Source organism: Lutzomyia longipalpis, chromosome 1 (assembly GCF_024334085.1).
Source record: "Lutzomyia longipalpis isolate SR_M1_2022 chromosome 1, ASM2433408v1".
Classification (NCBI taxonomy): domain Eukaryota; kingdom Metazoa; phylum Arthropoda; class Insecta; order Diptera; family Psychodidae; genus Lutzomyia; species Lutzomyia longipalpis.
The window spans coordinates 1-13,478 of NC_074707.1; the positions used below are offsets into that span (position 1 = coordinate 1).

General features: G+C 39.5%; 1 protein-coding gene, 1 long non-coding RNA gene and 3 pseudogenes across 2 annotated transcripts; 3 read left to right on the forward strand and 2 right to left on the reverse strand.

Moving 5' to 3' along the window:
* Window positions 1–156: 156 nt before the first annotated feature.
* LOC129786802 (phosducin-like protein) lies at window positions 157–1,137 on the reverse strand (annotated as a pseudogene).
* Window positions 1,138–1,178: 41 nt separating this feature from the next.
* LOC129786806 (pyridine nucleotide-disulfide oxidoreductase domain-containing protein 1-like) lies at window positions 1,179–2,252 on the forward strand (annotated as a pseudogene).
* A 5,410-nt stretch (window positions 2,253–7,662) lies between these two features.
* LOC129786807 (uncharacterized) lies at window positions 7,663–10,925 on the forward strand. Its single transcript, XM_055822050.1, has 5 exons — window positions 7,663–7,743; window positions 9,973–10,097; window positions 10,208–10,367; window positions 10,439–10,529; window positions 10,756–10,925. The coding sequence occupies exons 1-5, from the start codon at window positions 7,663–7,665 to the stop codon at window positions 10,779–10,781; spliced, it is 483 nt and encodes a 160-aa protein (XP_055678025.1). The 3' UTR covers window positions 10,782–10,925.
* Window positions 10,922–11,588, reverse strand: LOC129786808 (phosducin-like protein; annotated as a pseudogene).
* Window positions 11,589–11,838: 250 nt separating this feature from the next.
* Window positions 11,839–13,060, forward strand: LOC129796715 (uncharacterized). The gene is made up of 3 exons (XR_008751275.1): window positions 11,839–12,070; window positions 12,133–12,547; window positions 12,630–13,060. It is a non-coding gene; the product is annotated as an uncharacterized LOC129796715 (long non-coding RNA).
* Window positions 13,061–13,478: the final 418 nt, after the last annotated feature.

The following is a 13,478-nucleotide window of genomic DNA, read 5'->3' on the forward strand; positions in this document are numbered from 1 at the left end:
ACGAGAGGATCATTGATCTGCACTCCCCCTCGGAGATTGTCAAGCAGATTACATCAATCAACATTGAACCAGATGTAAAGACAATCGCCGGAGCTTAAGATGCCACAACTTCCGGAAGAAAAAAATAAAAACAAGAAATAAAAAGGCATTTCTCCCTGAATTTTTAAATATTTTTTTATTCTAATTTTGATTTGAATTCTCAATCTCCTTCTGCACAATAACTCCCTGTTCAATGAGAAAGTTCTCAATATCTGATGAACAGAATTCATCACCAAGCTCATCAACGAGAGCTGCACAAAGTTCTCGATTATTTGATTTTTCTTGTACGCCAGCAATGTGGGCAGGGCAGAGTGGTGCGAAATTTGAGACTCACTTTAACGTCTGAACTGAGAAGGGTGCAAAATTTAACGGTGGGCATTCCCTGTGCTAGCTCCTACCCATTGAGCCTCCGGCAGGCAGGGATGATATTCTTATAGATGTGAACGACCACAGTTGAGTATTCTTCCTTCTCCACAGCATCGAGGAAGTCATCGGCACTCTTTTGTTGTATGACATGCCCAAAGGTGTTCCGTGTGCCCACCTTGGCGGTAATTTCGAGAATTCTCTGTCTCTGGAAGGTCAGAATACTCTCATCATTCATCAATTCCGCCAATTCTGCTTTCAATTCAGCATCTTCTCAGCCTCCGTCTTTGTTTTCCCCATCTGGGATATTTTGTGTATTTGGGGCCCGTGTTGGATGTTCCAGTGAGACAGGATGGGGGCTGCTGTTGGGGAATTTCTCCATCTGGCACAGCACGAATGGCATTTCCCGCATCCTCTTCATCACTACTGCAATATTTCCCTGACTTTTCTCTCAGAATCTTTTTTTTTCTTCAGAGCATCCATTTTCTTGGAGAATTAATAAAAAAAAACATTAATTTTCCTCATTTTTCTTGTTTGGAAAATCCTGAACTTTATGGGACAACTCAATATTTTCCAACTTCGGATTTCATTCGGGGTTTCGTTAAGTTTTCATTCGGTCCATTCGGCTTTCAGTCAATCAACTTCGTGTGTACCACCATGAAGTTTGCGTCAGGTTTTTTTGATTGTTTATAAAGAGATAAATAAACAAATCTCGGCGAATAATTTTGTGTGCATTTTTAAGGCAATTTTAAAGGTTTCTCCGGACATCTGAGGGCATGGGACTCCTCACGGATCCTTCGGGACTATCTCAGAAAGCAGAATATGCAAATTTGCTGAAAAAAACATTGCAACTTCCTCTTTATTGTCGGTGTTTGTTGGTTTCAGAAAATTCCCTTCTTCCGGGTAATAATTTTGCATTATTTTTATGTTAAAAACTCTTCTGATGATTTTGGTGTTGTTTGCAGGTCTCGTGTAGTCTTCTGCCTAATTCCGAAGGATTATGGGGGGGGGGAGGAATTGCCGGAGTATCGTGTGCTGAGACAATTGCCTTTCTCTGTCCAGAAGAGAAAATAATCCTCGTAACAGAGTCTCGACTCATTCTGCACAGGAGCTCGTCCCAATTTAATAGAAGAGCACCCCCATTTAATTGGGATTCGTGACACAGAATCAGTGCAGGAATTTCAGAGAAGGATCAAGGATAGTAAGAGAATTGTTCTTGTGGGAAATGGTGGAATTGCCAGTGAGATTGCCTACGCAGTGAAAGCTGTTACAATTGATTGGGTAGTCAGGGATAATCAATCTCATTTCCTCCACATTCCTTGATCCAGGAGCTGCTGAATTCTTCAAGAAGAATCTGCAGGGAAAAGGCTCCAGTGTGGTGAGATGATTACTAATTTTCCTCTTAAGGTTCTCCCAAAAATTGATTAAATCGATTAAACTTTGTTCTTTCTTCTTCGCAGGTGAAATGCAGGGAAATAATGGAGCAGCCTTGGGTCCCGATTGGCATTGAATGCCCGATATTTCCGGAAGTGGACGCAATCTCCCGGATTCCGTCAACATTCACTAACTCTTCAGTGCGACTTTGTCGTTTCAGCAAGTGGTGTTAATCCCAGAATTGATTACACGGTAGATTCACCACTGGAGCGTGCCACAGACGGTGGGATTTCAGTCAATGAACTCATGCGAGCATCCCTGGTGGATATTTATGCGGCCGTGGATTGCTGTACGGCCACATGGAAGCCAGGAGAGAATTGATTTGGCTCCCAAAAAGAGTTAAAATGGCTCTTTTCAGAGTCCACAAAATTAATTTTTAAAGAGTTCAATGAATAAATATAATTTTTTAATTAAAACGCCTAATTAATTTAATAAAAACTAATATATTTCAAAGAAATTCATCATAAATCTTTATTTAATGTCTTTTTGCCCTGAAAAGGGCATTTTTTTGTATAAAATCATGAAATCCGGAGGATGACATGATTTTAGGGAATTTTAAACCTTCTGTCCTTCCGTCGCGTAGAGTGGGTACATTCGGTCACTGAGCACTGCCACAGGACACCAGAATGACCACTTTTGTGTACTTTCAAGGTTTTCAGGCGCCCCGTGCTGAATCCACATTCATCGCGGCTATAACCAGGACACCGGCATTGCTGTGCCATCCTGGCTATTCTCACTACTCTGCTTCGTGGCATCGATTTATGCGCAAGATGAAATTTTCCGCAGCAAAATGCCGTACAATTGCCTCAAGGCTGTGTTGCTGCAGCAGGGAAATGCAAATGTATCGTCCACCAAGGCGAAGGTATCGTATCACTTCAGACCAGCCAGTACTTCCGCACCGTAGTCAATGTTTCCGGGGTATCATCCGTCATCAAAGCATCCAATGTTCCCTTGTCGATTACCACGGAAAATTTCCCATCACTATACGTCATTTCCGTTGCATCCAATTGCTGGAATTCCATCCCAGGACGTCCAGCATTGATGCTGATCATCTACTTGATGACCACAACAGAGATGCCTTCCTTTGCAGGAGACATCAATTCTACGAGAGCTCGTAGAAAACTAAATTCGTCCTCGATTTTCGTCCCCACATTACTTTTCCCACCCACTTATTGGAACCGTCCTTTTAAAGTTTTAGGTTCTCATAGAAATGGCTCTTTTCAGAGCCCCCAAAATTAATTTTTAAAGAGTTCAAATGAATAATTAATTATTTTTTTTAAATAAAATAATAATTAATTAAAATGTTTAATTTATTAAAGAAAATTTAATATATTTTTTTTAAGAAATTCACAAACTCTTAATGTTTTTGTCACCCTGAAAAGGGCGGTTTTTTGTTCGCAATTGTTGCGCCAGATAGCAATTAATTCAATTTTCTAACTGCGGATGACCAGCTAATTAATTAAATAAAATTAAATAGTTTTTTTTTAAGAAATCCAATAAAACTCTTTATGCAAGGTTTTTTTCGCCCTGAAAAGGGCGCTTTTCTTGGTGCGAAACCATCAAATCCGGAGGAGCACCAGCACCGGCATTCCCAGCATAGTTTCCCATGTGCAAGAGACGATGGATTACGTCCCACGGGGAAGTGGAGCTCACCATGGTTTAAGCGTGTCTTTTCCTCCTTCCTTTCCGCATTCAAAAATATTTTTCTGAAAAAAAAAAAACATTTTGCCTTCCTCTACAGAAGACATTCACTCTGCGAGAGGTCGCAGAGAAATGATTTTTCAGTCACGACGTCACCTCTATTTATAACATATTTTTACCCAAAAGTTCCGTGTCGTTTCGATGAAAAGTTATCCTGTTCGTTTAGGCTCCAAAATGAGACAAAATGGCCCTTTTCAGAGCCCACAAATTAATTCTTTAATGAGTTTAAATGAATAATTATGTTTTTTAAGTATAAAATAATAATGTAATTGATTAAAAACGCCAAATATAAAATTTAATAGTTTCTTATTTAGAAGAAATTCATGATAACTCTTTATTCAATGTCTTTTTTCGCCCTGAAAAGGGCGGTTTTTTGTGCAAAATCATGTAATCCGGAGGATGACGTGGAATTATCCTGGTCTTGTGGTTGTCACGAGCAGCATTTCCCACAAATTCTCGAACTTAAGCAGCCAGATTTTTACCCAAAAGTTCCGGGTCGCTTTGATGAAAAGCAACCATGTTCGTTTAGGGGAACTTTCTCTATAAAAAGAAGATGCAACGAAAAAGAAAATCAGTATCGCGTGTGACTCTGTCGGTGCACATCGATACGATGGGGAGCTACGGCTCCAAAATGAGTAAAAATGGCTCTTTTCAGAGCCCACAAATTAAATAATTTAAAGAGTTTAATAAAGAATACTTATTCTTTTTTTTTAATAAAGAAGAATTTATTAAATAAAATTAAATTGGTTTTTTATAGAAATTCATTCATAACTCTTTATTTAATGCCTTTTTTTGCCCTGAAAAGGGCATTTTTTTGGTACAAAATCATGAAATCCGGAGGATGACATGATTTTAGAGAATTTTTTCATGTGCCCCGTGCTGAATCCACATACATCGCAGAAGAATTTCTTCTCTTTTGTGTGCACCAGAAATTCACGCAGAATATTCTTGGGCACGAGCTGTGTTGTCAGGAGCGGGATTCAAAAGGATTTCAAGGGCTTTCTGCCACTGCCTGTATCTCCATGACGCCATGCAGACGCTGTGCAATGTCCATACGACGACTCTCATGCTGACTCAGCTTCTCACGCAGCTCTTCGATGATTTTTGTGGCCACAACTAGCTGCAGGTGACTCAGAGAGAGCTTCACGGAATGCTTCTCACTGAGCAGGGCGATCTCCTTTTCCTGCAGGAAGATTTTCATTGATTTCTGTTTCTCTATACAGAAACATGTTGCCTCTACGAGAGCTCGCAGAGAAATGATTTTTCAGTCACGGCGTCACCTCTATTTATAACATGCTTTTACCCAAAAGTTCCGTGTCGCTTCGATGAAAAGTTATCCTGTTTGTTTAGGCTCCAAAATGAGACAAAATGGCCCTTTTCAGAGCCCACAAATTAATTCTTTAATGAGTTTAAATGAATAATTATGTTTTTTAAGTATAAAATAATAATCTAATTGAATAAAAACGCCAAATTCATTGAAAAAAAATTGATCGTTTCTTATTTAGAAGAAATTCATGGTAACTCCTTATTCAGTGTCTTTTTTTGCCCTGAAAAGGGCGGTTTTTTGTGCAAAATCATGTAATCCGGAGGATGACGTGGAATTATCCTGGTCTTGTGGTTGTCACGAGCAGCATTTCCCACAAATTCTCGAACTTAAGCAGCCAGATTTTTACCCAAAAGTTCCGGGTCGCTTTGATGAAAAGCAACCATGTTCGTTTAGGGGAACTTTCTCTATAAAAAGAAGATGCAACGAAAAAGAAAATCAGTATCGCGTGTGACTCTGTCGGTGCACATCGATACGATGGGGAGCTACGGCTCCAAAATGAGTAAAAATGGCTCTTTTCAGAGCCCACAAATTAAATAATTTAAAGAGTTTAATAAAGAATACTTATTCTTTTTTTTTAATAAAGAAGAATTTATTAAATAAAATTAAATTGGTTTTTTATAGAAATTCATTCATAACTCTTTATTTAATGCCTTTTTTTGCCCTGAAAAGGGCATTTTTTTGGTACAAAATCATGAAATCCGGAGGATGACATGATTTTAGAGAATTTTTTCATGTGCCCCGTGCTGAATCCACATACATCGCAGAAGAATTTCTTCTCTTTTGTGTGCACCAGAAATTCACGCAGAATATTCTTGGGCACGAGCTGTGTTGTCAGGAGCGGGATTCAAAAGGATTTCAAGGGCTTTCTGCCACTGCCTGTATCTCCATGACGCCATGCAGACGCTGTGCAATGTCCATACGACGACTCTCATGCTGACTCAGCTTCTCACGCAGCTCTTCGATGATTTTTGTGGCCACAACTAGCTGCAGGTGACTCAGAGAGAGCTTCACGGAATGCTTCTCACTGAGCAGGGCGATCTCCTTTTCCTGCAGGAAGATTTTCATTGATTTCTGTTTCTCTATACAGAAACATGTTGCCTCTACGAGAGCTCGCAGAGAAATGATTTTTCAGTCACGGCGTCACCTCTATTTATAACATGCTTTTACCCAAAAGTTCCGTGTCGCTTCGATGAAAAGTTATCCTGTTTGTTTAGGCTCCAAAATGAGACAAAATGGCCCTTTTCAGAGCCCACAAATTAATTCTTTAATGAGTTTAAATGAATAATTATGTTTTTTAAGTATAAAATAATAATCTAATTGAATAAAAACGCCAAATTCATTGAAAAAAAATTGATCGTTTCTTATTTAGAAGAAATTCATGGTAACTCCTTATTCAGTGTCTTTTTTTGCCCTGAAAAGGGCGGTTTTTTGTGCAAAATCATGTAATCCGGAGGATGACGTGGAATTATCCTGGTCTTGTGGTTGTCACGAGCAGCATTTCCCACAAATTCTCGAACTTAAGCAGCCAGATTTTTACCCAAAAGTTCCGGGTCGCTTTGATGAAAAGCAACCATGTTCGTTTAGGGGAACTTTCTCTATAAAAAGAAGATGCAACGAAAAAGAAAATCAGTATCGCGTGTGACTCTGTCGGTGCACATCGATACGATGGGGAGCTACGGCTCCAAAATGAGTAAAAATGGCTCTTTTCAGAGCCCACAAATTAAATAATTTAAAGAGTTTAATAAAGAATACTTATTCTTTTTTTTTAATAAAGAAGAATTTATTAAATAAAATTAAATTGGTTTTTTATAGAAATTCATTCATAACTCTTTATTTAATGCCTTTTTATGCCCTGAAAAGGGCATTTTTTTGGTACAAAATCATGAAATCCGGAGGATGACATGATTTTAGAGAATTTTTTCATGTGCCCCGTGCTGAATCCACATACATCGCAGAAGAATTTCTTCTCTTTTGTGTGCACCAGAAATTCACGCAGAATATTCTTGGGCACGAGCTGTGTTGTCAGGAGCGGGATTCAAAAGGATTTCAAGGGCTTTCTGCCACTGCCTGTATCTCCATGACGCCATGCAGACGCTGTGCAATGTCCATACGACGACTCTCATGCTGACTCAGCTTCTCACGCAGCTCTTCGATGATTTTTGTGGCCACAACTAGCTGCAGGTGACTCAGAGAGAGCTTCACGGAATGCTTCTCACTGAGCAGGGCGATCTCCTTTTCCTGCAGGAAGATTTTCATTGATTTCTGTTTCTCTATACAGAAACATGTTGCCTCTACGAGAGCTCGCAGAGAAATGATTTTTCAGTCACGGCGTCACCTCTATTTATAACATGCTTTTACCCAAAAGTTCCGTGTCGCTTCGATGAAAAGTTATCCTGTTTGTTTAGGCTCCAAAATGAGACAAAATGGCCCTTTTCAGAGCCCACAAATTAATTCTTTAAAGAATTTAAATGAATAATTATGTTTTTTATTATAAAATAATTATCTAATTGATTAAAAACGCCATATTTATTGCATAAAATTTAATCGTTTCTTACATAGAAGAAATTCATGATAACTCTTTATTCAATGTCTTTTTTTGCCCTGAAAAGGGCGGTTTTTTGTGCAAAATCATGTAATCCGGAGGATGACGTGGAATTATCCTGGTCTTCTGGTTGTCACGAGCAGCATTTCCCACAAATTCTCGAACTTAAGCAGCCAGATTTTTACCCAAAAGTTCCCGTTCGCTTTGATGAAAAGTAACCCTGTTCGTTTAGGGGAAAGTTCTCTATAAAAAGAAGATGCAACGAAAAAGAGAATCAGTATCGCGTGTGACTCTGTCGAGTGCACGTCGGTACAATGTGGAGCTTGGCTCCCAAAATGTAAAGAAATGGCTCTTTTCAGAGCCCACAAATTAAATAATTTAAAGAGTATAATAAAGAATAATTATTCTTTTTTTTTTAAATAAAAAACAATTTATTAAATAAAATTTAATGTTTTTTTTGGATAAAAATTCATTAAAACTCTTTATTTAATGTCTTTTTGCCCTGAAAAGGGCATTTTTTGGTACAAAATCATGAAATCCGGAGGATGACATGATTTCAGAGAATTAAGGCCTTCTTCTTGGACAGAAAGACTGCATGAATGTTGGGAAGAACACCACTCTGAGCAGCTAATTAATTAAATAAAATTAAATGGTTTTTTTTTAGAAATCCAATAAAACTCTTTATGCATTGTTTTCATCGCCCTGAAAAGGGCGGTTTTTTGTGCGAAATCTTTAAATCCGGAGGAGCACCAGCACCGGCATTCCCAGCATAGTTTCCCATGCGCAGGAAACAATGGATGCGTCCCACGGGGAAGTGCAGCTCACGATGGTTTGAGCGTGTCTTTTCCTCATTCCTTTCCGCATTCAAAAACATTTTCCTGAAAAAAAAAGTTTTGTCTTCCTCTACAGAAGACATTCACTCTGCGAGAGCTCGCAGAGAAATGATTTTTCAGTCACGGCGTCACCTCTATTTATAACATGTTTTTACCCAAAAGTTCCGGGTCGCTTCGATGAAAAGTTATCCTGTTTGTTTAGGCTCCAAAATGAGACAAAATGGCCCTTTTCAGAGCCCACAAATTAATTCTTTAATGAGTTTAAATGAATAATTATGTTTTTTAAGTATAAAATAATAATCTAAATGATTAAAAACGCCAAATTCATTGAAAAAATTTAATCGTTTCTTACTTAGAAGAAATTCATGATAACTCTTTATTCAATGTCTTTTTTCGCCCTGAAAAGGGCGGTTTTTTGTGCAAAATCATGTAATCCGGAGGATGACGTGGAATTATCCTGGTCTTCTGGTTGTCATGAGCAGCATTTCCCACAAATTCTCGAACTTAAGCAGCCAGATTTTTACCCAAAAGTTCCCGTTCGCTTTGATGAAAAGTAACCCTGTTCGTTTAGGGGAAATCTCTCTATAAAAAGAAGATGCAACGAAAAAGAGAATCAGTATCGCGTGTGACTCTGTCGAGTGCACGTCGGTACAATGTGGAGCTTGGCTCCCAAAATGCAAAGAAATGGCTCTTTTCAGAGCCCCCAAAATTATTTTTTAAAGAGTTTGATAAAGAATAATTATTCTTTTTTTTTTAAATAAAAAACAATTTATTAAATAAAATTTAATGTTTTTTTTTTGGATAAAAATTCATTAAAACTCTTTATTTAATGTCTTTTTGCCCTAAAAAGGGCATTTTTTGGTACAAAATCATGAAATCCGGAGGATGACATGATTTTAGAGAATTTAGGCCTTCTTTTTGCTCTTCTTGGGCAGGAGAACTGCCTGAATGTTGGGTAGATCACCACGATGAGAAATTGTTACGCCAAAGAGAAATTAATTCAATTCTCTGCGGATGGCCAGCTAATTAATTAAATAAAATTTTATGACTTTTTTAAAATAAATTCATTTAAACTCTTTATTGAATATTTTTGTCGCCCTGGAAAGGGCGCTTTTTTGTGCGAAACCAGCAATATTTTCTCATTTCTTGTTTTTTATTTTATTCAAATTCCCTTGATTTCCCGCCAAGCTACTAAAGTTTCAAAAAGCTCCGCTGGAAGCTTTTTGGCGCTGTTGTCTGTGAAGAGGTGAAAAAGTGAGAAACATGAAATTACGTTGAAACCTCAATGAAAAAAAACGGAAAGGAGGAAAAATGTCGTGGTTAATTTTCACGATATTTGGCCATAAAACGTGTGATTCCCACGAAGCAGGTCAACCAGGAAGAGCATTCACAACATCTCACGTGAGATTGTGTGAAGAAAGTGCGCGAAATAAATCAGAAATAGTGAAAAAGACTTTAAACTGTTCGGTGCGTGGAACTCACCGAACACAGGTGATTCCCATTGAGACCAGCATCCAGCACGATATTTGAGGAGTGCTGCCTACAAGGAGGCATACGGGAAGCAACCTGTGTGGGTTCTCCACGGAAGGAATCACAAGTGACCCCATCCGCCGCGAAAGACACGCAAAACTTGCATCTTTGCTGGAATAATTTCCACCGGGAATCCCTGTCCAATTTGCCGGGATATCAAAGAAATTCCATGGAAGTTTTCCCCTTGTTAAAAGTTGGCGTAGGAGGGTTCCTTCTTTTTGTGCTCTGCAAGCGTTCGTGCGAGTCAGTTGTTCTGGTTCAGCGCAGCTGGTTGGAATTTTTACGTGAAAAACAACCATCTCGCCCAGGAAACATCTCCCAAAGCATGGTAAGTTCCAGCATAATCCCATCTTGTGGTCAATTCGTAGAAATACGCGTGATTTTGTTTGTTTTTCGTGAGAAATGTAAATAAAATGCTTCGCAACGTGTTTTCCACAGGCTGCTGCAGTTTGCTAAAGATATTGAGGAGAAGCCCCAGGCGGAAGTTGCTTCAGTTCTTCGTATTCGCATCACCCTCACATCCCGGAATGTGCGTTCCCTGGAGAAGGTGTGTGCTGACCTTGTGACTGGCACCAAAAAGCAGAAGCTCCGTGTTGAGGTTAGTTTTTATTGTTGGGATTTTTTTTGTGGGATTGATGAAGCTTTAATGGGGATTCTTTCTGCTTTTAGGGTCCAGTGCGTATGCCTACAAAAGTCTTGAGAATTACCACCAGAAAGACGCCTTGTGGTGAAGGTTCCAAGACCTGGAATCGTTTTCCAGGTGAGTGAAAAGAATTTTTTTTCCCGGCAACCGCGTCTTCAGTTCAATGCCTCCGTCTGCTTGGAGCTGAAGATATTCACGTAAATCTTTGCCGGAGAGTAATGTGTCATGTCACAGTGCAGTACTGAATCTTTTCCCTGTCCAGGATTGTCTCTAAGGGGCACAACAGAATTCTTTAAAGTCCTCTAATAGTATTTTCAAATGTCTTCTCTTTGCTTTCCCACAGATGCGTATCCACGAGAGGATCATTGATCTGCACTCCCCCTCGGAGATTGTCAAGCAGATTACATCAATCAACATTGAACCAGATGTAAAGACAATCGCCGGAGCTTAAGATGCCACAACTTCCGGAAGAAAAAAATAAAAACAAGAAATAAAAAGGCATTTCTCCCTGAATTTTTAAATATTTTTTTATTCTAATTTTGATTTGAATTCTCAATCTCCTTCTGCACAATAACTCCCTGTTCAATGAGAAAGTTCTCAATATCTGATGAACAGAATTCATCACCAAGCTCATCAACGAGAGCTGCACAAAGTTCTCGATTATTTGATTTTTCTTGTACGCCAGCAATGTGGGCAGGGCAGAGTGGTGCGAAATTTGAGACTCACTTTAACGTCTGAACTGAGAAGGGTGCAAAATTTAACGGTGGGCATTCCCTGTGCTAGCTCCTACCCATTGAGCCTCCGGCAGGCAGGGATGATATTCTTATAGATGTGAACGACCACAGTTGAGTATTCTTCCTTCTCCACAGCATCGAGGAAGTCATCGGCACTCTTTTGTTGTATGACATGCCCAAAGGTGTTCCGTGTGCCCACCTTGGCGGTAATTTCGAGAATTCTCTGTCTCTGGAAGGTCAGAATACTCTCATCATTCATCAATTCCGCCAATTCTGCTTTCAATTCAGCATCTTCTCAGCCTCCGTCTTTGTTTTCCCCATCTGGGATATTTTGTGTATTTGGGGCCCGTGTTGGATGTTCCAGTGAGACAGGATGGGGGCTGCTGTTGGGGAATTTCTCCATCTGGCACAGCACGAATGGCATTTCCCGCATCCTCTTCATCACTACTGCAATATTTCCCTGACTTTTCTCTCAGAATCTTTTTTTTTCTTCAGAGCATCCATTTTCTTGGAGAATTAATAAAAAAAAACATTAATTTTCCTCATTTTTCTTGTTTGGAAAATCCTGAACTTTATGGGACAACTCAATATTTTCCAACTTCGGATTTCATTCGGGGTTTCGTTAAGTTTTCATTCGGTCCATTCGGCTTTCAGTCAATCAACTTCGTGTGTACCACCATGAAGTTTGCGTCAGGTTTTTTTGATTGTTTATAAAGAGATAAATAAACAAATCTCGGCGAATAATTTTGTGTGCATTTTTAAGGCAATTTTAAAGGTTTCTCCGGACATCTGAGGGCATGGGACTCCTCACGGATCCTTCGGGACTATCTCAGAAAGCAGAATATGCAAATTTGCTGAAAAAAACATTGCAACTTCCTCTTTATTGTCGGTGTTTGTTGGTTTCAGAAAATTCCCTTCTTCCGGGTAATAATTTTGCATTATTTTTATGTTAAAAACTCTTCTGATGATTTTGGTGTTGTTTGCAGGTCTCGTGTAGTCTTCTGCCTAATTCCGAAGGATTATGGGGGGGGGGGGAGGAATTGCCGGAGTATCGTGTGCTGAGACAATTGCCTTTCTCTGTCCAGAAGAGAAAATAATCCTCGTAACAGAGTCTCGACTCATTCTGCACAGGAGCTCGTCCCAATTTAATAGAAGAGCACCCCCATTTAATTGGGATTCGTGACACAGAATCAGTGCAGGAATTTCAGAGAAGGATCAAGGATAGTAAGAGAATTGTTCTTGTGGGAAATGGTGGAATTGCCAGTGAGATTGCCTACGCAGTGAAAGCTGTTACAATTGATTGGGTAGTCAGGGATAATCAATCTCATTTCCTCCACATTCCTTGATCCAGGAGCTGCTGAATTCTTCAAGAAGAATCTGCAGGGAAAAGGCTCCAGTGTGGTGAGATGATTACTAATTTTCCTCTTAAGGTTCTCCCAAAAATTGATTAAATCGATTAAACTTTGTTCTTTCTTCTTCGCAGGTGAAATGCAGGGAAATAATGGAGCAGCCTTGGGTCCCGATTGGCATTGAATGCCCGATATTTCCGGAAGTGGACGCAATCTCCCGGATTCCGTCAACATTCACTAACTCTTCAGTGCGACTTTGTCGTTTCAGCAAGTGGTGTTAATCCCAGAATTGATTACACGGTAGATTCACCACTGGAGCGTGCCACAGACGGTGGGATTTCAGTCAATGAACTCATGCGAGCATCCCTGGTGGATATTTATGCGGCCGTGGATTGCTGTACGGCCACATGGAAGCCAGGAGAGAATTGATTTGGCTCCCAAAAAGAGTTAAAATGGCTCTTTTCAGAGTCCACAAAATTAATTTTTAAAGAGTTCAATGAATAAATATAATTTTTTAATTAAAACGCCTAATTAATTTAATAAAAACTAATATATTTCAAAGAAATTCATCATAAATCTTTATTTAATGTCTTTTTGCCCTGAAAAGGGCATTTTTTTGTATAAAATCATGAAATCCGGAGGATGACATGATTTTAGGGAATTTTAAACCTTCTGTCCTTCCGTCGCGTAGAGTGGGTACATTCGGTCACTGAGCACTGCCACAGGACACCAGAATGACCACTTTTGTGTACTTTCAAGGTTTTCAGGCGCCCCGTGCTGAATCCACATTCATCGCGGCTATAACCAGGACACCGGCATTGCTGTGCCATCCTGGCTATTCTCACTACTCTGCTTCGTGGCATCGATTTATGCGCAAGATGAAATTTTCCGCAGCAAAATGCCGTACAATTGCCTCAAGGCTGTGTTGCTGCAGCAGGGAAATGCAAATGTATCGTCCACCAAGGCGAAGGTATCGTATCACT

Bases quoted from the DNA above. Each gene is read 5' to 3' on its own strand.
- LOC129786807 (XM_055822050.1), top strand. From the start codon at position 7,663: ATGCAACGAAAAAGAGAATCAGTATCGCGTGTGACTCTGTCGAGTGCA. The intron at 10,098-10,207 runs GTAAGTTCCAGC...TGTTTTCCACAG, and splicing joins GAAACATCTCCCAAAGCATG to GCTGCTGCAGTTTGCTAAAG. The intron at 10,368-10,438 runs GTTAGTTTTTAT...TTCTGCTTTTAG, and splicing joins AGCAGAAGCTCCGTGTTGAG to GGTCCAGTGCGTATGCCTAC.